Source organism: Trichomycterus rosablanca, chromosome 6 (assembly GCF_030014385.1).
Source record: "Trichomycterus rosablanca isolate fTriRos1 chromosome 6, fTriRos1.hap1, whole genome shotgun sequence".
Lineage (NCBI taxonomy): Eukaryota > Metazoa > Chordata > Actinopteri > Siluriformes > Trichomycteridae > Trichomycterus > Trichomycterus rosablanca.
In genome coordinates, this window is record NC_085993.1 from 24,370,333 (window position 1) to 24,397,935 (window position 27,603).

General features: G+C 38.2%; 1 protein-coding gene across 4 annotated transcripts in view; it reads right to left on the reverse strand.

The window, feature by feature from the left end:
• Positions 1–27,603, reverse strand: part of ptprt (protein tyrosine phosphatase receptor type T) — a 281,354-nt gene that overhangs the window by 74,450 nt on the left and 179,301 nt on the right. For 2 of the 4 annotated variants that reach the window (XM_062997564.1, XM_062997566.1), the window contains exons 13-14: positions 22,016–22,151; positions 613–642 (exon numbers count right to left, since the gene is read on the reverse strand). In XM_062997564.1, coding sequence (XP_062853634.1) covers positions 613–642; positions 22,016–22,151 — 166 coding nt within the window. Of the gene's footprint in view, positions 1–612; positions 643–6,672; positions 6,706–22,015; positions 22,152–27,603 lie in introns of all 4 variants that reach the window. The other 2 variants (XM_062997567.1, XM_062997565.1) reach the window with 2 other exon arrangements.

Below are 27,603 nucleotides of genomic sequence, written 5' to 3' on the forward strand. Positions count from 1 at the left end.
TGTAGTTTAAGTTGGCAAATAAAAAAAATAGACTATAATGTGAAAATGTAGATTAAGTGGTCTATCTAAATTAAATTATTATTCAATTATTCAAGTAGCTGGTAAAAAAAAATATATATAACTACCAATTTAAATTGGGAAGCAAATTTGGTTATTAGCAGAACAACGCAAAATACAAAAGCATAAACATATGAATGACGGAAAGGAAATAGCTTGAACCAAACAGAGAGGGTGTGCTGCAACCTGAAACCATCTGTGTCTGATTTAAAGAGTGAGCTAAATTAGTAAGATTAGTAATATTGCAGAAAATGTTTATATGCAGTTGTTGCTGATAAAATTGGTGCAACTAGTTATGTATGTATCTTTGTTATGTTTAGTAATATGAAATTATTAGATTAGTATGACAAATATGTAATACCAGACACAGTTGGGAAAGCGAGTATTTACTTTTTAGCACCACAACAGCACAAATTAGTATAGTTTAGATTAACATTAAAGCAATAACAATACAAGTGTAAACATATATTACTTAGATTTTAGAAAAGTATTTGTATTTAAACCATGGTTGATAAAAAATTTACAATGCTATGGTTTTAGTGACATGCTACTTACAGGTAATAAGAGTAGGAATACTCATTTCTTCTGAAGCATCAAGACAAAGCAGTAGAAAAAAAGAAACAGTGCCAAAGAACAAACACTGATTAGTGATCAGCAAATGAACAAAAAGACTAGTAGGGAAATGCGAAAGACTTAGGTCCAAAAAGCAGTTTTAGTCAAGAAAACTTTTAATTATTTTTATATTATTATGTAAAGTTTCAGACACTGCTTAAAGATATACTTATCTAAAATTAGAACAATAAAAGATTTGGTAATTTAAGTGATCCTAATCACATCATGTATTGCTGGGCATGTTAGATTTTTGCAAGAATTTGCACATGTAATAAATCTAATAACAATTACATACCAAGTTTCTACTATCCTACATTTTATAATAGTCAATCTTCTATAATTTTTATATTACATTTAATAAAATTGACTGTAAATACTAAATGTAAAGAAACTGCACATCTAACTTTCCAGAAACAACAAAAAATAGAAACACACAGTGATGGAGAATAAGTTGGAAAAAGGTATGCATGCATGTGGTGTGTCAGAGTGCAAGGGTTGTAAGGGCAGCAGTGGATATTGCTGTAACTGACTATTGTGCTACTAGCTAAATGGACACAGTGAGAATGGAAGAAAATAGAGGAGACAGGTGAAGTGAGACAGACAGAGAAACAGTATGTAATCTTAATGAGGTTTATACCTCTAGTTAACAAAAAGACTAGTATTGTAGTGGTTAAATGCACCTGTAATTAAAAAGTAATTAAATGTTTTAATTTTTAATTTATTGCTAAACAAATAGAAAGAATTTAACTCCAAGACCACTTTTAAATATATTACATCATAATATATTCAATCATAAATAAGTATGATAATAAACATGTCACTGATTAAATATTCAGCTGTATCACAGACAACAATACTGTTTCCCCTCACACACTCATTCTACCTGATGCCAGTACCTCCTAATTTTTTAAAATTCATGTGTTTACATTATTTGCAGGTGTAATAAATCAACTAAATAAAGGAAATTATATGTTTCCAACTTTGCAGCAACAGTTCAGGAAATGTGTGTTCCAGCATTACTGTGCCAAAAGTTCACTTGACAACTGTTTATGTACACTATTATATGACCAACGGCCTCAGTACTTTGTACTTCAGTACACTGTAAGTTGTATTTTGATAAGTTCTAACAAGCTTTGCCCAATCTTCTTAAGCAGAAGTTTCCAACTCATTGAGATTTCATGGTATCCATGCTGCAACTGCTTTCTTTTAATCTCACTAAAAAATTTACGTGATCAGATTCAAATCTGGAGCGGCCATTCCAGAATATTTGTTGACTTGGAATTGTGCTTGGGATCATTGATCGCCAAGGTTTAATTCACTACAGAAGACTTCTTCCCCAGTGCCTTGGTATTTCTGTGAATCCATAATGCCAGTCACATGGTCAAGTTCCTGCTGCAGAAAAACTTCCCCACTTCACTCACCCTCCTCTATAGTGTGGGTCTCGACTTTCTTGTGCCAGACAAACCACTGATCCATCTGGCCAAATAGTTCATGTTTTGATTCGTCACTCCATAGAACTGTGTCCCAGAACTCTGAAAGCCAATCCAAATTAATTTTTTGTGTATTGTAGTTAACCCCTCCTTTGCTATTTGGTCAGCAGTGGCGTGTTTCATGGAGGCTGGCCATGAACTCCACTGTTATTGATCCTTTTTTTATTGGTGCCGCTGACACATTTGTGCGTTTCATCAGGTAATCCTGTAAGACCTGTAAGTTTTCCTTCCAAACTTTTCTCTAAATTAAATTTAGGGTTTTCTCCTAAGCCAGGATGGTTTGCTGCTGAAAAAATTATTTAAACAGTTGAACATGACTGATTGCAACTGTACACCCAAACACTTAGCACTTTATAAGGCTATTTGGTATGTACATTCATTGTTTTAAAATTTAGTTATGCCATACAGAAAATATGCAGTTTTACAGATATTATTAATGTGATTTTTAAAATTAAACTTATAGTCAATTAACTCCCAGATCCCAGCATCACCTACTGACCACAAGTAAATTGCATGGTGACCTACTTTGTTACAAGATCTCCTATTGTCTTTATTCTCTGCATGCCACACCTCTCTAAGTAAGTTAAAAAGAAGCAGCACAATCATGCAATGTAGAGTTTTTAAAGGACAGTTTCGAAGAGAGTTTTTCAAAAAAGTTTTTCAGAAAGAAGTTTTAAAGTTTTGGAAGAGTTTTAGAGCTCTTCCAAAATTTGCATCAGCCGCAGGATGCAGAATGCAGCTCACTCAGAAAAGAGTACACGCAGCTGATGCTGAATGACTCGGCTCAGTTGTTCAGTTCAACATTTTGCAAGTTTGGATTCAGCTTGAATTGTCCATTCTGAACATTACCACTGGTCAAGGTAAAGTGCCTATTCGACTGTGTATAAAGAATCCAGCCTCTTCACCAAATTGCACAATTGCAACCTTTGTGCTCCCCATCTGCTCCCCATCTTTTGTTCAGTAAACATTTTAGCGATTCAGAATTTAGCACTGTGAGTTTAATTACCTTGGTGAGAGAAATAATCGACCTAACAATCGACCCACTACTGTAACAGAGAGTGACTGATCTGTTATGAATTCGGTTTTCCTGGTAATTTCTCCTGAAAAATGCCAGTGGTGCCCCGTAATTGATTATTAGTTTTTAATTATATAATTAAATAATTGCCAACCTCTTTTCTCCAACAAGTTCAACAGTGTGCTGATGGAAATGCAAGCATTTGGTGCTAGGGATAAAGCTGTGTATCATCTGCATATTGGTGATGACCAATGTTATGCATCTTAATTACAGCAGGAAGTGGAAGCATACACAGGTTGAAAAGCAGAGGGCCTGAAATTCCTGGGGGACTCCACAGGTTATTGCATGACGTTTTGAAGCTCAGGTCCCCAGTGCAACATAATAGTCACAAACACTTAAATATGATCGACCATATGTTTGACCAAACCAGTCCAAGACACCCAGTTTTGCAGCTGAATTTCATGATCAGCTGTATCAAAGGCAGAACTTAAATCTAGCAGAACCAAAACAGAGATGTTACCCATGTCTCTGTTGTTACTTAAATCATTTAAGACCTTGAGAAGTGCAGTTTTAGTGCTGACAGGCCCTAAAGCCAGACTGAAACTTTTCATTGTGGTGGTTTGCATTGGCATTTAATTGGATACTACTTTCTCAATAATTTTGCCAAGAAATGGAAGCTTGAGGATTAGCCTGTAATTGTTAAGCACAGAGGAGTCAAGAATTCTGATCAACAGTCTGACAGCTGCTGTCTTCAGGGTTTGTGGAAAGTTTCCCTGCTGAAGTGATCAAAACATCAGCAGAGAGTGAACTTAAAATGTTCTTTTAAAAAGTGTGTAGGTAAGGAATCAAAATCACAAATTGAAAGCTTTAGTGATGAAGCTAAAGACTTTCTTGCTGTGAGGTGACAGTGCTACCCACCAAGCCACCGTGCCGCCCTTTTTTTTTACATCTACGAGATGCTTGTGAGTGGGAACAAAATCAGAAATTATTGTATTCGTGTGCACATCAATGTGCATATTAATAAAATCTCCAGCAATTAAAACACTGTCAAATCTGTTGTAATCCAAGAGAGCATTCCCAAACTCATCAAGAAAGTCTGTATGATGGAAATCAAGTTTTACAAACAAGCCACACCACTAGTTTTCTTTCTCTCCCTAGTTACACTAAAATAATTAAAATGTGGAGGCAAGGCTTCATTGAGAACTACAGCACCATTACTATCAAGCCATGTCTCTGTCAGGAAAAGAAGGTCAATGCTGTAATTTTTGATTAATTGTGCAATAATAAAAAATGTGTTAGTTAGCAAACATTTGGCACAGCTGATTTAAGGACCCAGTGGTGTGGCAGCTCTGTGTTATTTTATACACTATTTGAACACTTACTGTAATTAAATTCCGGTGATCAGAGCACCCCCCCTCCCTTCCCCGTTAGTTTCTTATGGCCATGCCAATGATGACTGGAATGTTTTGTATATAGTGAGCATCGAGTCCAGGTATTCTTCATCCTGCTTTATGGAATGTAAGATTATGTCCTAAACTTTGGCTACTCTTTGAGATAGTTTCCAGTATTCCAAACAGCTGGCAGACACTGGAGGAGTGGTGGGAGACATGATAATAAAAGTCGTATATTGTATAAAATTACTTCGGCCAGCTGTGGTATTAGGCGGCCAGGTGGCGGAACGGGATGTTTCACTACCACACCAGTGCTGAGATTCTAAAATCTCCGAATCTCAGCACCCCTTAGCATGCAGACAAAACTGGCCACCAGTCTGCTGGGTGGGAAAAGACCAGACTTAAAGGGGGTGGGGTCTTTAACACTGTGAAGAGCCTATATAAATAAATATGATTATAATGATTAATTATGCACTGAAGTTCCTCCAGATTACTTGAATTGTTTATAGTATAATGCACTGTAGAGGGAGAAATATGCAAATACCTTTCAATCTTTCTTTGAGGAACATTGTTTTTAGACTCTTCAAAGACTCAGCCTTTTGTGATTACTGCTTTTATATAAATATCTTGATTATAATCACCTGATAACATTACCTGTTCTGTTTGAAATCACATTATTAAATCACATACTTTGATTGTTATTTATCTCTAAATTGCATGGGCTGAAGTATCTTTGGTTCAAACTGTCTGCAATAAAATAAAAGTCAAAGTAAAAAACACTGCATTTGTTTTTTGTATTATTATTTGGATTTTCCATGTCCCAACTTTTTCTGATTTGGATTTGTACAATGTTGGGCTGATGGTTGTAGCTTGTAATACACATGTTACATACAGCAGAAATGCAAAAGCATAAGGAGCTACGTGCCTTTGACAGGGGCCTAATCATCATGGCCCGGCAGCTGTATATATTAAAAACAGCAAAGGGTGCTCACAGGGCACCAGTGGCAAGGCCAAGAACTGCCGACAGGTTCATGGGCTACCAAGACTCACTGATACCAGAGGTAATGTAGGCTAAGGCATCTGGTACTGACTAACAAAAAAGGCTACCGTGGCTCAAATTTCAGATAATATTAATAATGGTGATGAGGTGAATGAGTCACAACAAACAGTGCATTCAACATTTCTGTGTATTGTGTCATGCAAGAGTGTGGGATTTGGTCAGCCCTGCTAAAATAAAGTACATTAAAGAGGTGTCAGGAGTATACTCTGTTAATATACTGTCTGGGTGAGGAATTATTAAGTCAAGAACTCCTGGGCTAGGCTGATATTAAAATGGCAGTGTTCAAGGGCAATCAAGCAAATTGTAAAACACATAATAAACATTAAGGTTATAATTAAACATGGAGGATACAAGGTTCTGTTAGTAAGGTCATGCAAGGCTGTGCGCAGGTATTAGGATAATACAGTATCAATGGTAAGCAAGATATAAGTAACACTAAAAAAATATGATTAACCCTCATTTAAAACTGTACAATTTGGCACTAAAATATTCTTATTTGAAGATCAACCTGACAATAGGATAGTATATATTTACAGATTAATTGGAGGTTTTATGTTGAGTATTTTTATGGTCTAAGGAGCATCTTTCATTTTCATACTGAGTATATGAGCCGCATATAAGCATCTCTTGTCAAGTCCTGAACATATGACAGTATATTATAAATTATTCAAATTGTGTTGTTTTTAAAACTGCAGAAAATTAATTACCGCAGAAAATTAAATGTTATAAACATGTATCAATTAGTGACTAAAAACAAAAACAAAACAAAAAAAAAACAATAGGTGACAGCAAATGAAACATAACACACAACTTCATAGATCATGATAATATAGAAGTGTAGTTTTACATAGCTACTTATGTATTTAGCTCCTCCATGGATTTATAATATATATACAATAATAAATTATATTAAGTTATTATACAGAGCTCTTTAAGCATAATCATGCACATTTTGAAAATGAATTGATCAAAATGTAAAAATATGGTTAAAACTGTAAAATTGTAAAAAAAACAAAAAAGGGCAAACATTTAAAAAACATACAATACCCCACATTCATTGTTCTCCAGGTGTGGATTTCTCTATCAGAGGCAAGCCAAAAGAGGGGAAATATGAGATAAAGCATTATAAGACTAGAGGTTGAGGAAGAAACACACAAATCATTTCTAACTACACGTCAGCCCAGATAATATGATCATCATGATTAATAGAGCATGTGAAATAGCTTAATGATTTTAAGGTCTGTATTTATGACAGTAATTTATACACACACCACACACATTTATTCACACACCACACACATTAGTTTAGATGGTTGTATCTGAAAACCCATTTACACAGTAGATTAACATATTATTATAAGCAGGGCTGGATAAAACACTTTATTAAGGGTTCTGTGGTAAGTTACATATTCAAATTACTTTTAATACATCTGGGAAAGAAAGTTATAAGCGAGACTGCTCCCTATTTTCATTATTAGAGGCAGTTCAGAGCAGGGGGTGGGTGGAAGAAGTGCTACTGTGGCACATAACTTTTAGCCTTCCATGGTCCTTATATAAGGTTAATTTACAGACCTAATTTCTGCAACTGGTGACATAATAAATCAAGGGAGATGTGAGCAGAATGAAGCAGAATTTTACTTTAAAGTCGAGCAAATGTCCTTAATAAATGAAGCAGATAGCATCACAACGCATTGGGCTATTTATAAAAAAATATGGCCAATTATGGCTTTTTTGTTTGTTATTCTGTGACAAAATAAATGTATATAAAGTACAATATGAATATTTAAATAACTTAGAGATTAACAAAACCTTATTACCAGTTTAACTTTACTAACATGTAAGATCTGATACATTTCAAATAGATAGGAACAAAACTGTAGGTCTGCTTATTGAATACATTGTGCACTACACAAGGCCTAATCTCAAATCATGTGTAGCACACAAACACATACTGTACGTCAAAGAAATACATAAGGAAAGTAGTAGTAGTAGCATTGTTCTTGTAACTATTTTGAAAATACTAATAGCAAAATGATAGACTCAAAATTACACACTAATGAAACAGAAATGTTGTTATATGGATGCATTTCAGACAAAAACCTTGTTTTTATAACCTTTGTTTTTGTGAAAAAATGTGCATTAAACAACTTTAAAGTTAGAACAAAATGACTTTATAAGATGTATAATTAGGTAAGTGTTACATAGTAATAATTATATGTTCTACAGTATTTGTTCCTTATATTTTTTCATATTTGTCACAATTACATGTTTCAGATTATCAAACTACATTCAATATTAGAGAATTGATGATTTCAATTATTGACGAGAAAAATACTGTTCAGCCCTAACTGGCCCTATGTGAAAAAGTAATTCGCTTAGCTACTAAATAACCACGTTCAGTTGACAATTGGGTTCAATTTCACTATCCACATGCAGTCATGATTATTGCAAGACTTGTTACTCTAAACAGATGCGAATGTCATTGAAATCTGCCAGTCTGGAAAGGGATAAAAAGCCATTACTTGTAACGGGCGAGCGGCTTCTGTCGCTACTGTGGGAAGTAGAAAGCGCCCAGCAGCGAGCCGTAGTTTTAAATAATTATGTTTTTCACAGGCCACCGTGCTCATCAATAAATATTTGCAACATTTAGGCTCAGTACTATATTAATGTGCATACTCAGCAACGAGGTACTGAGTCTTTCATATTCACTGGCTAAGCCAGTATGCTGTTGGGTATTCCCAAGAGGTGTTACTGGGTGGGATATATTAGGCAGCAAGTGAACATTTTATCTTCTAAGTTGATGTGTTAGAAGCAGAAAAAATGGGCAAGCGTAAGGATTTGATCGAGTTTGACAAGGACCAAATTGTGATGGCTAGACGACTGGGTCAGATCATCTCCAAAACTGCAGCTCTTGTGAGGTGTTCCCGGTCTGCAGTGGTCAGTATCTATCAAAAGTGGTCCAAGGAATGAACAGTGGTAAACCGGCGACAGGGTTATGGGTGGCCAAGGCTCATTGATGCACGTGGTGAGCAAAGGCTGGCCCATGTGGTTCGATCAAACAGCTGAGCTACTGTAGCCCAAATTGCTGAAGAAGTTAAATGCTGGTTCTGATAGAAAGGTGTCAGAATACACAATGCATCACAGTTTGCTGTAAATGGGGCTGCATAGCTGCAGACCAGTCAGGGTGCCCATGCTGTGTTCATCGCCGAAAGCGCCAACAGTGGGCATGTGAGCATCGGAACTAGATCACAAAGAAGGTGGCCTGATGAATCATGGTTTTTTTTTTACATCATGTAAATGGCCGGGTGCATGTGTGTTGCTTACATGGGAAAAAGGCAAGCTGGCTGAGACAGTGTAATGCTTTGGGCAATGTTCTGCTGGAAAACCATGTGGATGTTACTTTGACACGTACCACATTCCTAAGCAATGTTGCAGACTATGTACACCCCTTCATGTAAACGGTAATCCCTGATAGCTGTGGCCTCTTTTTAGTTTTAGGTGTTGACTTGGCCTCCAAATTCCCCAAATCTCAATCCAATCGAGCATCTGTGGGATGTGCTGGACAAACAAGTCCGATTCACGGAGGCCCCACCTCACAACTTACAGGAGTTAAAGGATCTGCTGCTAACATCTTGGTGCCAGATACCACAGCACACCTATATATATACAGTGTATCACGAAAGTGAGTACACCCCTCACATTTCTGCAAATATTTCATTATATCTTTTCATGGGACAACACTATAGACATGAAACTTGGATATAACTTAGAGTAGTCAGTGTACAGCTTGTATAGCAGTGTAGATTTACTGTCTTCTGAAAATAACTCAACACACAGCCATTAATGTCTAAATAGCTGGCAACATAAGTGAGTACACCCCACAGTGAACATGTCCAAATTGTGCCCAAATGTGTCGTTGTCCCTCCCTGGTGTCATGTGTCAAGGTCCCAGGTGTAAATGGGGAGCAGGGCTGTTAAATTTGGTGTTTTGGGTACAATTCTCTCATACTGGCCACTGGATATTCAACATGGCACCTCATGGCAAAGAACTCTCTGAGGATGTGAGAAATATAATTGTTGCTCTCCACAAAGATGGCCTGGGCTATAAGAAGATTGCTAACACCCTGAAACTGAGCTACAGCATGGTGGCCAAGGTCATACAGCGGTTTTCCAGGACAGGTTCCACTCGGAACAGGCTTCGCCAGGGTCGACCAAAGAAGTCGAGTCCACGTGTTCGGCGTCATATCCAGAGGTTGGCTTTAAAAAATAGACACATGAGTGCTGCCAGCATTGCTGCAGAGGTTGAAGACGTGGGAGGTCAGCCTGTCAGTGCTCAGACCATACGCCGCACACTGCATCAACTCGGTCTGCATGGTCGTCATCCCAGAAGGAAGCTGACGCACAAGAAAGCCAGCAAACAGTTTGCTGAAGACAAGCAGTCCAAGAACATGGATTACTGGAGTGCCCTGTGGTCTGACGAGACCAAGATAAACTTGTTTGGCTCAGATGGTGTCCAGCATGTGTGGCGGCGCCCTGGTGAGAAGTACCAAGACAACTGTATCTTGCCTACAGTCAAGCATGGTGGTGGTAGCATCATGGTCTTGGGCTGCATGAGTGTTGCTGGCACTGGGGAGCTGCAGTTCATTGAGGGAAACATGAATTCCAACATGTACTGTGACATTCTGAAACAGAGCATGATCCCCTCCCTTCGAAAACTGGGCCTCATGGCAGTTTTCCAACAGGATAACGACCCCAAACACAACCTCCAAGATGACAACTGCCTTGCTGAGGAAGCTGAAGGTAAAGGTGATGGACTAAACCCAATTGAGCACCTGTGGCGCATCCTCAAGTGGAAGGTGGAGGAGTTTAAGGTGTCTAAAATCCACCAGCTCCGTGATGTCATCACGGAGGAGTGGAAGAGGATTCCAGTAGCAACCTGTGCAGCTCTGGTGAATTCCATGCCCAGGAGGGTTAAGGCAGTGATAATAATGGTGGTCACACAAAATATTGACACTTTAGGCACAATTTGGACATGTTCACTGTGGGGTGTACTCACTTATGTTGCCAGCTATTTAGACATTAATGGCTGTGTGTTGAGTTATTTTCAGAAGACAGTAAATCTATGCTGCTATACAAGTTGTACACTGACTACTCTTAGTTATATCCAAGTTTCATGTCTATAGTGTTGTCCCATGAAAAGATATAATGAAATATTTGCAGAAATGTGAGGGGTGTACTCACTTTCGTGATACACTGTATATATATATACTGTATATACTGTATATACACAGTGCTGTGAAAAAATATTTGCCCCCTTACAGATTTCTTTGGTTTTTGCTTTTTTGTCATACTTACATTTTTCAGATTATCAAACAAATTTCAACATCAGACAAAGATAACCTGAGTGAATACAAAATGCAGTTTTTTAATTACTTTTTCACATAGGGCCAAGTTGTTTGGGATAGCTTTTTTCCCTTGATGAATGAAATCATCATTTAAAAACTGCTTTTTGTATGTACTCAGGTTATCTTTGTCTGATATTCAAATTAGTTTGATAATCTGAAACATTGAAATGTGACAAATGTGCAAAAACAAAAAAAAAATCTGTAAGGGGCAAATACTTTTTCACAGCACTCTTTTCTAAATCTTATATATATATATATACAGTATATATATATATATATACAGTGTATCACAAAAGTGAGTACACCCCTCACATTTCTGCAAATATTTTATTATATCTTTTCATGGGACAACACTATAGACATGAAACTTGGATATAACTTAGAGTAGTCAGTGTACAACTTGTATAGCAGTGTAGATTTACTGTCTTCTGAAAATAACTCAACACACAGCCATTAATGTCTAAATGGCTGGCAACATAAGTGAGTACACCCCACAGTGAACATGTCCAAATTGTGCCCAAAGTGTCAATATTTTGTGTGACCACCATTATTATCCAGCACTGCCTTAACCCTCCTGGGCATGGAATTCACCAGAGCTGCACAGGTTGCTACTGGAATCCTCTTCCACTCCTCCATGATGACATCACGGAGCTGGTGGATGTTAGACACCTTGAACTCCTCCACCTTCCACTTGAGGATGCGCCACAGGTGCTCAATTGGGTTTAGTCCATCACCTTTACCTTCAGCTTCCTCAGCAAGGCAGTTGTCATCTTGGAGGTTGTGTTTGGGGTCGTTATCCTGTTGGAAAACTGCCATGAGGCCCAGTTTTCGAAGGGAGGGGATCATGCTCTGTTTCAGAATGTCACAGTACATGTTGGAATTCATGTTTCCCTCAATGAACTGCAGCTCCCCAGTGCCAGCAACACTCATGCAGCCCAAGACCATGATGCTACCACCACCATGCTTGACTGTAGGCAAGATACAGTTGTCTTGGTACTTCTCACCAGGGCGCCGCCACACATGCTGGACACCATCTGAGCCAAACAAGTTTATCTTGGTCTCGTCAGACCACAGGGCATTCCAGTAATCCATGTTCTTGCACTGCTTGTCTTCAGCAAACTGTTTGCTGGCTTTCTTGTGCGTCAGCTTCCTTCTGGGATGACGACCATGCAGACAGAGTTGATGCAGTGTGCGGCGTATGGTCTGAGCACTGACAGGCTGACCTCCCACGTCTTCAACCTCTGCAGCAATGCTGGCAGCACTCACGTGTCTATTTTTTAAAGCCAACCTCTGGATATGACGCCGAACACGTGGACTCGACTTCTTTGGTCGACCCTGGCGAAGCCTGTTCCGAGTGGAACCTGTCCTGGAAAACCGCTGTATGACCTTGGCCACCATGCTGTAGCTCAGTTTCAGGGTGTTAGCAATCTTCTTATAGCCCAGGCCATCTTTGTGGAGAGCAACAATTCTATTTCTCACATCCTCAGAGAGTTCCTTGCCATGAGGTGCCATGTTGAATATCCAGTGGCCAGTATGAGAGAATTGTACCCAAAACACCAAATTTAACAGCCCTGCTCCCCATTTACACCTGGGACCTTGACACATGACACCAGGGAGGGACAACGACACATTTGGGCACAATTTGGACATGTTCACTGTGGGGTGTACTCACTTATGTTGCCAGCTATTTAGACATTAATGGCTGTGTGTTGAGTTATTTTCAGAAGACAGTAAATCTACACTGCTATACAAGCTGTACACTGACTACTCTAAGTTATATCCAAGTTTCATGTCTATAGTGTTGTTCCTTGAAAAGATATAATGAAATATTTGCAGAAATGTGAGGGGTGTACTTACTTTTGTGATACACTGTATATATACAGTATATATATATATATATATATATATAAGATTCAGAAAAGAGTGATAGAAAGAAAAGAGTGATAGAAAAAAACAATTATACCAAAAAAAGACAGAAGAAGAAATGAAATAATCCAGAAATTAGTTTCAAACATGAGCAGTGTTGCCAAGGTGATTCGGGGGCTCTCTCATTTAGTTACATGCAGCAAGCACGCCCCTGCGACCAGCGTGGTTGGGATGTCTCACACTCTGATCACTCATTTTGTTCGTGTGAGTTTTGGGATTACTTTAAGTAGTGTATTCAGTGTATTTATTAATCATTCAGTCACACTGCTATCTGTGTAGCCCAGTGGGCAGAGTACAGTTCTTACATTCTTCTGCCCTGGGTTCAAATCCAGCTTATGCTAAGTTCACACTACATGACTTTCAAGGTGTTCAGATTGCTGTACAGTTCACACTAAACGACTCAATAGGGGGTCACACACTACATGATCTAACACCAAGAGAAATCTTAAACAAGTCTGGCTGGTCTTCCAAACTCTGCTTTGTTACAAAAACACACGCGAGAAGTGTCAAGGGGTGTAATGATACCATGTCCAAAAATGCACAGCAACAAGAAGCAATCCCGATCTCCTGTGCTAGTCTTGCCACCCTCCGCTAGCCCTGTGGAAGCAGCAGAGGAACACATGCAGTTGGGAAATACCAATATGCAGGGACCTGGCTCAATTCTATCCAGGGACCCTGGTTAAGCCCTGCGAATGCCTACCATTCTACCATCAATGGGGGGTTGGGATCTGGGACAGTGAACCACCAAACCCGTTCCATCACCCTGTGTCTAGGGAGCCATGTAAAAAAAAAAACTTTCTACTACTGACGAAGGCCCCAGATTTACCCCTCAACCTGGGGTTCCCCTGGTTGCAGCAACACAACCCCAGAATCCATTGGTGCACTAGGTCGATCTCCCTATGGAGGCCAGTCTGTCAAAGGACATGCTTAGTAGGAGAGACGCCTTCTCTATACCATCCAAAGCACCAAATGAAAGTAACCAGAGTACCATGACCTCAGAGAGGTATTCAGCAAGCACAGGGCCCAGATCCTACCTCCTCATTGCCCCGTTGATTGTGTGATCAACCTCCTTCTGGCAACAACACCACCTAGAGGGAGTTTGTTTGCACTCTCAGTACCAGAACCAAAGGTGATTGATGAATAAATACAGAAGGCTTTGGCCCTTGAGTTCATTAGACTGTCCACCTCAGTTGTGAACAAAAAGGATGGTACCCTGCACCCTTGCATAGACTATCAAGGTCTGAATTGCATTACCATTAAAGATATCCTTCCACTGATAAACACAGCCTTTGGGTCGCCTTTGAATCAACCTCCCTCTAGGCATCAGTATTCACAAAACTGGACCTGCGCAGGGCCTACAACCTCATCAGAGTTAGACAAGATAAGATGGATAAGTGGAGGACAGCCTTCATCACCTCGTTGGGCCACTATGTATATAGAGTGATGCCCTTTGGCCTCATGAATGCACTCGCCGTTATAAACAAGGTACTCTGGAAAGCACTGGGGCAATACGTGTTCGTATATCTTGATGATATCTTGACATACAGTAAAAACCTCTTTGTAAAACTGGAAAAATCCCAGTTTCATATAAACAGCGTATCCTTCCTGGGATTTGTGGTCTCCAGAGGAAGTCAGCAAATGGATCCTGCCAAAACCAAGGGCATTTCCAACTGGCCACATCCAACCTTGGTAAGGCTGGTCCAGCGCTTAGGCTTTGCAAATTTTTTCTGCCGCTTTATATGCAACTTCAGCTCCATCGCAGCACCACTGACTGACTTAACCAGAAAGAATGCAGATTGGTCCAGTGGACATCCAAGGTCCACAAGCTTTTGACACTATTAAGACGTGCCTCATGTCAGCTCTAGAGCTCAGACTGCCAGACCCTGAGGTCTCTTTCATCATTGAGGTGGACGCCTCTTATTTAGGGGTTAGAGCAGTTTTTTCCCAGCATGCAGGCACAGACAATCTCCAACATCCCTGCACCTATTTCTCACATGGACTGACCCCGGCTAAGAAATTATGATTATTAAACTACTGGCAACCAAGCTTGCTCTTGAGGAATGGAGACATTGGCTGGAGGTGGCAAAACATCAGTTCCTGGTCTGAATGGATCATAAGAACTTGGCATACATTCAAGGCCCTCAACCCAGGCCAGGTGGGCATTGTTCTTGGCCCGATTCAACTTTATCTTATCCCACTGGCCAACACTAAGCCTGATTCTCTCTCCAAACATGTGCTTGCAACATGGAACCTCAGTCTCATCCAGCAGGTCTCCTGCACCCCCTACCTATCCTCTTTCATCCCTGGTCACATCTGTCCCTAGATTTCAAAACAGGTCTGCCACCTACAAAGGGCAATACTGTGATCTTGGTTATTGTGGATGGATTTTCAAAGGTCAGCAAATTTGTCGCCCTACCCAAGCTCCCCTCAGCTAAAGGGACTGCAAAGATACTCCTGGACAAGGTGGTTAGAGTAAGCAATCTGGTTTCAGAATGGGGACCCTAGTTTGCTAGTCAGTTCTGGAAGGTCCTTGTTCAGCTTTTAGTGGCCTTAGTTAGCCTTTCCTCTGGCTTCCACCCCCAGTTGAATGGCCAGACAAAGAGGGTACACCAGGACTTAGAGCAGACCCTGCGATGCCTGGCTTCAGCCAACCTGTTAACCTGGCCAAACACCTGCTCTGGGCAGAATATACCCATAACTCACTCTGGCACTCATCCATTGGCATGTCTCTTTTTGGGTGACAATTTGGGTGCCTACCACCTATCTTTACAGAGCAGCACAGCAGCTGGTTAGACGTTGCAAACAATCCTGGTGGAGAGCACAAAATATCCTTAGATGTACCACCACATCCAGCACAGCGATAGCAAACATGAGGAGACACTTGGGCCCTTCTTTACTACCTGGATGACACGTCTTGTTATTAGCCAAGGACTTGCCATTGTCCATTGAGTCTCGAAAGCTGAGCCAGAAATTTGTGGGACCGTTCAAAATTCTAAAAAGGGTAAACCCAGTATCATATGCCCTAGGTATGAGAGTAACAGCCCTTATATTACAGCCCTTATATTCTTCTGCCCTGGATTCAAATCTAGATTAGGGCAATTCTTGTCAGTGAAGTAACACACGCACTACCTAACTACACTTTTTTTCTTTTCTGCACAGTGGGTCCTAACCATGTGTGAGTGAATAATAACAGTAAAAGCAATAAAGGTCAACTTCATTATTATTCACCCTGCACAACCCTTACAATTACTAAGGCTGAGAAACTCCTGCAAAGCATTGTGAGAGCCATTATCCACAAATAAAGTAAACTTGGAACAGTGGTGAACCTTCCAAAGAGTGTTCGCCCTACCAAAATCTCACGAAAAATTCATCAGTTCTGTTTTGCCACTGCCTCATCCTTGTTGCAGAGGAGAAAATCTGCCCATCAGTTTGTGAGCTAAAGCTCAAGTGCAGTTGAAGCAAGCAAGTCCACCTCTAAATAGCTTAAAAGAAACAAAATTAGGGTTTTGGGGTGTCTGAGTCTGTCTTAACTTGAATCCCATTGAGATGCTGTGTCAAAAAAAGCAACATTAAGATTTTGAAGTGGTTTAAACAAATTCCTGACTTGAATCCTACAGAGATGCTGAGGCAGGAAAATGGGCAGTTAATGCTTGAAAACCCTCCAATGTAGCTGAATTACAACAATTTTGCTAAGAAGAGTTGGCAAAATTTCCTCCACAGTGATGTAAAAGACTCCTTGCAAATTACTGCAAAATGTTTGATTGCAGTTGTTACTGCCAAAGATAGTACAAACAGTTTTCACAAGAGTGATATAGGTTGTGAATTAATCTTTATCTTCATAAAATAAAAACAATCATTTAAAAGATACTTTTTGTGTTTAGCAAAAATATGCAAAAATAATTAAAAAATAGTATTATGCAAATTGCATCTGGTTTCATTATAAAAGATCCTGCTATTGGTTAAAACAATTTTATACAACAGGTAAAATTATTTTGGTAAAACAGAAATATTTTGGGTGTAAAACTTACAATACTGAGGTTGCATAAATTTGCACACCCTTAAATTAATACCTGCTCCACCACGAGTATGCCACTGTGCACACAGCTTGGTCAGTAAAGACAGGTTGGAAAAATCGAGTGGCCTGCAAAGAGCCCTAACATGAGCCCCACTGCAAACCCTTGGAATTAATTAGAAAATTGATTTAAATCAATGGCTTTTTGCTCAGCACATGTTCTCATGGACCCACTCCAAAATCTTGAAATGGAGCCTTTCCAGAAGAATGGATGGTTGTATAGCCACAAAGGAAGATATCAACATATACTAACGCTTACAGTTTAAAAAATGATGTGCTTTGAAAAAGGTCTGTTACACCGGATTTGTGCAAGACTTGCTTAAACATTACATATATACAAAGTATGAGTTTGATTCTTGGAAGCTTGCTAATATGTATACAATCAACCTTCAATCACACCATTCCATTTGAAATGGTGAAGATCATAGAATTTGACAAACATAGACATTATAATTTAGCATCATCAAGGCCATTCTCAAAGGGAAATCAGCAAGCAATGAGTGAGTGATTGCGGCCTTTAGTGAAACACGGTGAAGAGTTTGTCCTGGTTTGGGGGTGCATTTCTGCCAGTGGTGTTGGCGATACTGTCCAAATTGATTAGATCATGCTGAAAAGTACAGACATGTTTTAATTCATTCATCATGCCATTCCTTCTGGAAAGCGCCTGATTGGGAATGGTTTTAATTTTCAATCCCACACTAAATACAGTGTTTTGCCTTAAGAAGCCATTTTGTTCTGAAAATTGTGGGTTTTTTTTATTTTTTATTTTGTGCACATATTTCCTGTTTTGTCTGTTTGTAATTAAGACCTTGAATATTTCTAGATTGATCATTGGGAACTTTGTCTAGAGGTTCCAAACCTGTCCAAACCTGCCATGGGAGAAGACTTATTGTTTCATCCAGAAGCCTTAGCAATCTCACTAGGACAGTAAAGAAAAACCTCCATGTTACTCAAAATCAAATCTGTCAGTGGCAACCATAGGAAGGGTCAAGGGGAACATGCTAGAAGGAAATTTAATAGGCCTGCAAAGTTCTGGGACACAGTACTATGGAGTGACACATCAAACCGGCAACCATTATGGCCCTCTATCCCCTCAGAAATGGGTTAAGATATTCTAAAAATTGTTTTAAAAGTGAGGAGTTTTATTTTGTCTACTCATAATTTGACAATCAACATTTAAACAAATACAAATCTAAGCAATTAAAATCTTCATACCTGCCTATTTAATTTGTGTTGTAATGTAAAGTAAATAAGCCATTTTGCTGCCTCTGCTGTTGCTGAAAGGAATGTTGGTGATTAGTGTTCAAGCTATAAATTTACAGAGGACCAAGCAATAATAATTCATTAAGAAACCAATTTCAAATGGCAGTAAAATTGACCAATCATATCATCCCTCTAAATGGGTCGGCTTTCTTCATGATAATTTTTCCACCTGTCAGAGGGCCGAGGTTTAAGAATCACGGTTCGCTAGTGCAAATAGACATTATCCACTTTTTGTTAGATCAACAGAAGTTTATTTCATTTAATTTTGGTATTCTCTGATCTTTTCCAAGTTGAATAATAACCATGGAAATTTGGTTTCTTTGTCATCTCAGTGTCTATGTTTATACCACAGTTGAGACTTCTGAACATTAAGTATTACAGTGCTGTTAAAAGTATTATCCACTTACCTGATTTCTAATTTGTCAGAATTCAATGTTTCAGCTCCTTCAACTTCAATGTTAGTGTCAAACAAGAACAACATGAGTATGCGAAAAATGCAGCTTTTAATGATCATTCCGTTTAACAAAGAAAAAAGGTTTATTCAAAACCAATATCACCCATGTGAAAAGGCAACTATTCCCCTATAAGTGGTTGTGTCTTCCTTGGCAGTAACAACTGCAGTCAATTGTTTGCATATCTTGTGAGGAGTCTTTTGCATAATTGTGGAGATATTTTGGTCAACTCCTCTTCGCGGGAGTTTTAATTTAACTACATTGAGAGTTTTCAAGCTTTAACTGGCTGCTTAAAGTTTTGCCACTGCATCTCAATGGGATTAAAGTTAAAACTGACTTTGGTCACTCCAAGTCCTTAATTTTGATACTTTTGAGCCATTTAGAGGTAAACTTGCTAGAGTGCTTTGGATCATTGTCATGCTGCATAGCCCAACTGCTCTTGACCTCTAAATCACAAACTGAAGGGCAGACATTCTCCTTCAGGATGTACTAATAGAGAGCAGAATTTATGCCTTGAATTAATTATGACAAGTTGTTCAGGTCCAGCAAAATTAAATCAGCCCCACTACTACCACCATGTTTGACTGTTGGTATGATGTTCCAATGGTGGAATGCAGTGTTAGCATTATGCCAGATGTGATGGGACCGCTGACTGACAGATTATTATTCAAAATCTAGATCTTTTTTGGCAAATGTGAGACAAGACTTGTTTTGTTTTGTCAGTAGTGATGTGCATCTTGCAGCTCTATCGTGAATGCCATTTTTGCCCAGTGTTTTATTGTGAAATTGTTTACATTGACCTTAACTAAGTTATGTGAGGCCCGAAGTTCTTTAAATGTTTTTTTTTTTTTTTTTTTGACCTCCTGAATGAATTGCTGATGCAAATTTTTGTAAGGTGATAAGGTTCACCACTGTTCAAAGTTTTCTCAATTTGTGGAAAAGATACTCTGATGTCCCAGAGCCTTAGCACTGGCTTTATAACCCATTTTAGAATGGTAGATATCAATAACTTTGTTATGGCTCTGTTTAGAACAGGTCTGGCAGTAATCATGCCTTGGTGTGGCTTGTAAAAATTAATACAATTGTTAATTGAATTTGATTGAACTGGCTGATTTAGCAGAATACAGAAATACAGGTAGTCAGGTAGAGTCAGGTAGAGCTGAACAGTAAATAAATGAAATTATATTTTTTAGAAAAAGCATTGCAAATTTACTTGGGGACAAATACTGTTTCACAGCACTGTAAGTACATGTAAAATAATATGTTTTGGCTAAATCTGTTAATTGTAAAATTGTAAAAAATACAAATAAAATAATAATCAACAATATGAATATATCTTTTTAAATACTACACATTAAGATTGACTATGTTAATAACTAAATAAAAACTGCTTGCTAATATTAATTTACATGCAACCCATAACACTGTGGCAATATGCTTTTTACTTCAACACAAAGACTGTGTCTGGTTAATTAATTGTAACATTAGATTAGAGGTCAATGGATTAAAGCAGAAAGCAGTGGTGGTAGCTTGATGATGGGAAGGAAAGAGATGAAGGGAAAACTTAAAAGAGACAAGTGCTGGTTCTGAAGCTGGAAACAAGAAAACCTTTTTAGAGTTTACAACAAGAGCCAAATCATTATGAAATCAAATGTGACTGCTGCTTTAAGCAATAAGTATAGAGTATTTCTTTTTAAGGCATTTATAACGTGATACCAACTAAAATGAAATCATTCTTCATTTATTTACATTACGAAGTTACTCTCATAGGCAAGCAACAAGTACATTATATACAGTACATCTAAGCTTTTCAAAAGTTTGCTAGCATTTCAGTTGAGCTATTGATCCAGACAGTTTAAGATTACCAGCTTTTTGGTGCCAGAAACAGACTAATGATGTTACCCACTGTTTGTGATAAAAAAGTTAAAATGGTTCCAAATCAGACACCAGTACCCTGTCACTGTAAATGTGTTCAGTGATGCAATGAAGGGAAGCCATTGTGCAAGTTTCAGAAAAGGGTCAACTTTTTAAGAAAAGCACTGACACTTGTTAACTGTATCCTGCCGACCAAAATGAAGCCTCTTTAATGGGAACTTTTAATTTTGTAGAAACCTTTTTAGACATCATTGTTGTCTAAAATCATTGTACTGAATGGTGCCATTTTCTTAACATAGCAAGCTAAATCATTAATTCATACAAACGGTTAAGGTTAATTTTGTAAAATGCAATAATAAGAAGAATTTGTAGTTTTGTTAGTTCTCTTAAATCTTTACTGAACTGAGAAAAGCACACCTAAAAATAAAATTTCACTAACCATTTTAATTGTATTTTGAATATATTATTAAATTTAGAATTTGAAGCTTGGAACACACTCAAAAAAGCCAGGACAGAGACATGTTTACTGCTGTTACATGTGCCCTTTCCTGTTGGGATACTAACTGTTGCAGCTTTGTGAATGAAATTTTTGTCAATTTCTTGCTCAACAGTCTGTGATCACAGGGGCGTAACTACCGGGGGGGCAGGTGCACTGGTGCCCATGGTGCGGGGGGCCCTCCACGACATGAACTCAACCCCCCACCGCACTTCGCCCCCATTGGCTGCACTCGCCAGTTCGTTATTATTATATTGCAATATTTTCGCTAAGTAAAATATTAAAATAACTAGTAGACAATGAAATATCAGTATACATGTAATCAAGATATACAGTGAGTGCACAGCAAGGGATTTTGGGAATCTGTGTAACCTGCTTAACGTTACTAGAAGGCACACCGCATGAACTTCTGATATATAATGAAATTTGTTGAGGGGGCCCAAAATTTTTTTGCACTGGGGCCCATGAGCTCCTAGTTACGCCACTGTGTGATCACCAGTTTCTGGCTACCCTCTTCATGATGTCCCAAATATTTTTATTAGGAGACCGATTTGCACTGCATAAAGGCCTATCACGGATTCTGTGTCTACAAAGCCATGCTGTACAAAATGAGGGCTGGCATTGTCTTGCTGAAATAACCATGGACTTCTAGGAAAAGATGTTGCCTTGTGGGTAGCATATGTCAAGTCACTCAGGCTGTGGGCACTGATGTATTAATGAAATACATTCAAGTTGGTCATCCAAATTATTAGTTCTGTCAGTTAAATTAATTTATAGATCACAGATTCTTGTTTTTATGGCATTTTACAAAATGGAATAGGGGGTTAGTAAATTAAGAAGATTTTATAGTAGTTATGCTACAGGAGTAGAGGAAAAGGGATGTATAGAAATAGTGTCATTACCTGCGCTTGAAGGTAAGAATCACACCCAAGAGAATAATGATAAACATAAGGATGCCAGCAATTACACCTGCCATTTTTACTGTGCTGTCCACCTGTTTTTCAGGCTCCAGAGCATTGGAATTATGGGTAGATGCACCTGTAAAAATGAAATGCATGTATGTTCAAAAGAAAGAGAGAAAAAGGAAAAAAGATACATTTAAATCAGACAAGAGCTGGTCAAAATAGTATAGTTTTAGTTATCCATACACAAATACAATTCTTTTAAATTTTTACACACATATAGACACAATTCACACACACACACACACACACACACACACACACACACACACACACACACACACTTTCCTGTATACCAAACTGTTAATTGCAGCATGGTTTAGTTATGGCTACAATCATGTGATTAAATATAAGATAGCAACTTTCATGCAAAAGAAAACACAAAATCCCACAAAAAGTTTGAGAAACATTCATTTTTGTCACAATTTGACATTATATGGACTTACTACATGAGTGTGAGGTGAAAGCAAACACTTGGATGAGGATGAATATAATCATGCAGGTAATGTTGCTCATAGTAGCACAAAAAATTGATCTTTACAGTTCACATTATTTTCACAGTCTGATTTTTATTAAACAGTTACTTTGACTGCACTATTAAGAACATTAACTCTCATTACTTTTTAAATGACTTACAGAGTGGAATAAATGAAAAGAGGAAAAATCTTTGTGCAGTTTTTTATCCCGAAGACCAGTCCACAAGCAAATTTAAAATCAAAATGTCATGTTTAGCCTTTTCATACACATAAAAATCCTATCTATTTTATTTATGCATTTTCTCCCATTTTATTTAGCGTAGTCAATTTGTCTTCCGCTGATGGAGGATCCCTGACTGCAGTCGAGGTGGGTATATTGCTGATCACGCCTCCTCCGACTCACGTGCAGCCCTTAGCGGAACCCTTTTTCACCCATGCATTCTGCACAGGCGCCACTCTATCTGTCAATCAGGGTCCTTACACAGCGTTTGAAAACTTCACCCACATAGTCTGGTTATCCCTCCCTGCAGGCACTGCCAACTGTGCCCGCTAGATGGCGCCCAGCCGACCGGTAGCAACACCGAGTTTTGAACCGAGGAGTTCAGAATCTCGGCACTGGTGTGCTAGCGGAATATCCCGCTGCACCACCTGGGCGCCCAAAATCCTGCTTTTAACCCTAAAAACATACTTTATATCTTCACTTCAAAGTGATAAAACCTGAAAACCCTATTTTAGCATTTCAGTGTTGATAAGGAAACAGCTTTTTAAAACTCTGATATATTTTAATCCTCGAATGTATTTTAATATTAGTGTATTTGGCTAGATATGATGTTCACACTTCACATTTGTTTTTTCAGCATACATAAAAATGGCTCAAAGGGTAGCATTGTTGTTTAACAGCAAGAAGACCCTGGGTTCAACTCCCAGATTGAGCAGTCTGGGTCCTTCCTGTGTTGAGTTTGATTGCTCTCCCTGTGTCTGTTTTTTCCAAATGCTCTAGTTTCCTCCTCCAGTCCAAAGACATGCAGTCAGGTTAATTGGATATACTAAAAAAGTGTGTGCATGTGTGTTTGGCCTGTGATGGACTGGTGACCTGTTCGTGGTGTTTCCTGCCTTTCACCCAGTGAATCAGACCCAACCCTGAATAGGATGAAGCAGTGGTAAAACAGACAATGTAAAAAAAAACTAATCTTTGGTAAATACTTGTTGGCTTTTTTGGTAGTAAGCATAGCCCATAGAGCAAAGTTAAAAAAAAAACCTTCATATTAGTAACACAGTACATGTTATAGTGTGCAGAGGTTATTAATTAATTGTTTGTTTGTTTTATTAGGATTTTAACGTCATGTACACTCTTTGGTTACATTAATGACAGAAACGGTAGTCACTCATTACACAAGATTCATCAGTTCACAAGTTTTAATATCAAACAGTCATGAACAATTTTGTATCTCCAATTTACCTCACTTGCATGTCTTTGGACTGTGAGAGGAAACCAGAGCACCCGGAGGAAACCCACGCAGACATAGGGAGAACATGCAAACTACACAAGGAAAGGACCCGGACCTTCTTGCTGTGAGGCAACAGTGCTACCCACTTAGCTACCATGCCGTCCTATTAATTAATTGCATACAAAAGTTTAAAATATTGAGAGCTAAGCATGAGTAACTAAGGAAAATGTATAAATGTCTATAATAGTTTTGACTCACAAACCTACAGTTTAAGGTCATATAAAATGTACAAGTCCAACAGGTTTTTTTATTCTTTTATCTGTCAGGTTGAAATTAAATCATGTTTAAAAATCTGATTATTAAAAAAAACTTATTAAGCTACACCTGCTGCGAGTTAAGATTTAGACTGCACAAGTTGTAACAAAGTAAATTTATGTCGTCCTAAACTCACAACAATTTGTATGTTAAAGTAAATTGTAAACTGTGCTAGTCCCTTACAGCTGAGATTGTAATAAAATCTCCGAATGCAGATCACCTCAGAATGCAGACATAAAGTCAGGAATGCTATTTGAAGCTATACGATTCATTACCTGTACAAACAACTGTTCATATATACTGTACAATTACCTAATTTATCTTCTGCACAACCTTCAGCCATCAGCAAATAGTAAAATATTTGACACAGTTAGGCATTCTATCAGGGCAATGACCAAAACACACATCAACATTTACTTTGGATTAGCTAAATAATTAGAACCTTTTGAAATATGTGGCATAGTCTTTGTAAATCTACAAATGTGGTTAAACCAACTCTGGCAAATAGTGTAGTCAAAATAACAAACCACAGTCATACCAGAAGTGTGTTTAAGGTTATCAAAAACTCCCTGTTAAAATGCTATAAGACTAATATCTAATATTGTCCACAACTTTAGTTTGTTGAGATTTGTAGCGCCTGGGCAAGCACAGACATGACTTTGGAACTGAATGCTTTAAAAAATGCTTCGAGTGCCAGCTCTTGTTGCATGTCAGCGAGAAAGCCGTCAAACAGCAGGTGGGTGTAACGGTCAGGTCTATTGGCCGTCTTCCTTTGTTGTTATCCGCATTTTCATTGAGTGGGAGGAGCCACGACCCATCGTCTGTGATTGGCCGTTTTCTTTCACTGTCATTAGCGCCATCAGCTGCGATTGGGCGTCGTCTTTCGCCGTTGTCATCCTCCTCTGCCAGCGTCTCACTCCAGCGGCCTTGGGCGGGGCAAGCTGGCTCTATCAGGCAGAACCAGGCAGGCAATGAGCTTGGTACCCGGTTTCCGTGTGCCTTCGATCTGATCCTTCTTCTTGGGCTTCACCCCCAGGAGCTGTTCGATCTCGCTGATCAGTTTTTTCACTTTTCCAGCTTTTAATTTATCCGGTTTCTGACACCAGTGTGGTATCAGCGAGACATAAGGAAGCATAATGCTCTTTTACTGTAGGAGGAGGCTCTTTTGTTTAAAAATTTAATGGAAAAAAAAAAAAAAGACCAGATCTGATATACGGCAGATCCCTCCCACTATGCTTGAAAAAGCAAACAGAACAGGATGGTCACTGAATACAAAAACAGTAACTTTATACAGTCTCTACAAAACTAACACAAAATCTGCTATGCACTACATTACATCAAACATATCTCATTAAGCATAAACACTTCTTCAACAGTTCGACTATTAACCCATTTTTAACCCTGATTAATGTTCCGGACTTGGGCACACTGAATCGTGGGATACGGCTGATGATATAACTAACAAAACCATTACATGATACAAGTAAGTTACCACAACCATATAACTATGAAGAAATAAAGTTACACAGGCTGGAGGGGTATGAGTATATGAATGAGGTAATGTAAGCAAAACAGTAACTTTAGGAAAGTAGAATTTTATTTCTTTATTTATATTTTAGCTCCTTATTTATATACACTTTGCTCAAAAACTGACTAATTTAAAGTCAGGATAACAACAGACCTGACTAGATACAGCTGTAAGAATTAACAGTTTGGACATGAAATTCCTTGTTTTTCTATCTTTACACATGAAATGTAAATACAGTCACATTAAAATATTTTTTTAACAGGAAAAAACCCTGTTTAACCCTGTTAAATTCTAGACTACAAACCCTATTTTCAGAAAAGTTGGGACACTTTCTAAAAAGGCAATAAAAACTGAAATCAGTATTTTTATAATTCACTTGAACCTTCTTTACTAGATAAAAAAGATTTTTCATTATTTTCAATGACAAAATTCTATTTCTTAAATATAAACAAATTTAGAAATTAAAAAGCTGGGACAGATACATGTTTACACCTGGATCACATCACCTTTTCTATTCATTATACTTTTTAGTAATTTGGGGGAAAAAATACTAGTTGTGCTTTTATAAGTGGAATTTTTGCCCATTCTTGCTGTATACAAGACTCGAGCTGCTGAACAGTCCATGGACACCGTTGCTCATTGTGGCTGTTTGAAGCCATTAGCAGCCAATGAGCTAAGTAACTTTAATGTTCAAACTTAAAATTTATCTTGCGCTGGTAATTAATATAACATGTTCAGATTTATACTGTTTTACTTTGTTTATCTTAAAGCAGAGGTCGTATGCTCTGATGTAAATGCTGACCGGCATCAGAACAAAGCAAAACAAATGTAAAAATAACTCTAAACTCATTTGAAATGTCTTAATTTGCAAACAAATAAATAGCTTTAATTGTTGGAGACTTTAATATTTATTATGAAAATAAGCATGATCCACTCAAAATCGCATTTGCTTCTATTTTAGAATCTATAGATATTACCCAAAAGGTAACAGAACCCACTCACTGCTGTAAACATACCTTAATTTCAACTCATGGTATTGACATTGACCATCTGGTTGTTTTATCACAAAATGACTTTGTTCTTAGATCATTCTCTCATAATACTGTATATGAAGTGTGTTTATCTAAAGATGCTACCACAACTTTCAATCTACGCAAACTATTACAGCTGCACCTGCAGCACCGCTCATAAACAGCCTACCAAAAGTAACAATTGTGTCACCATCAGAGAGTAAAGATCTAGAAAAGGCTACTCAACATTTAGAGTCCATATTTCAAACAACATTAGATAGTGTAGCACCAGTTTCAATTCGCTTGGAGCAGCATGGGTGATAATAGTGACTTATCCATCAAGGATATCCATATGAATTTCTTTAATCCAAACTCCCAAACTGAGCTGACTGCATTGATTAAATAAAAAGTCATCACCATGTATACTTGACCCTGTTACAACTTATTTACTTAAAGATTTATTCCCTGCCATTGTAGAGCCCTGCTAACCTAAATAAATGCTTTCCTTAGACTTGAATATGTACCTAAATTGTTTAAAAGTGCAGTCATTAAACCTCTGATTGAAAAACCTAATTTCGATCCACACGTTCTGTCTAATTATAGAACAATTTCAAACCTTCCTTTTGTCTCTAGAATTTTAGAAAATGCAATTTCCCAACAATTATGTTCTTATCTGCACGGAAACAGTATTCATTAAAAACATTTCATCAGGATTTAGACCCAATCATATATTGAAACTGCATTAATTATG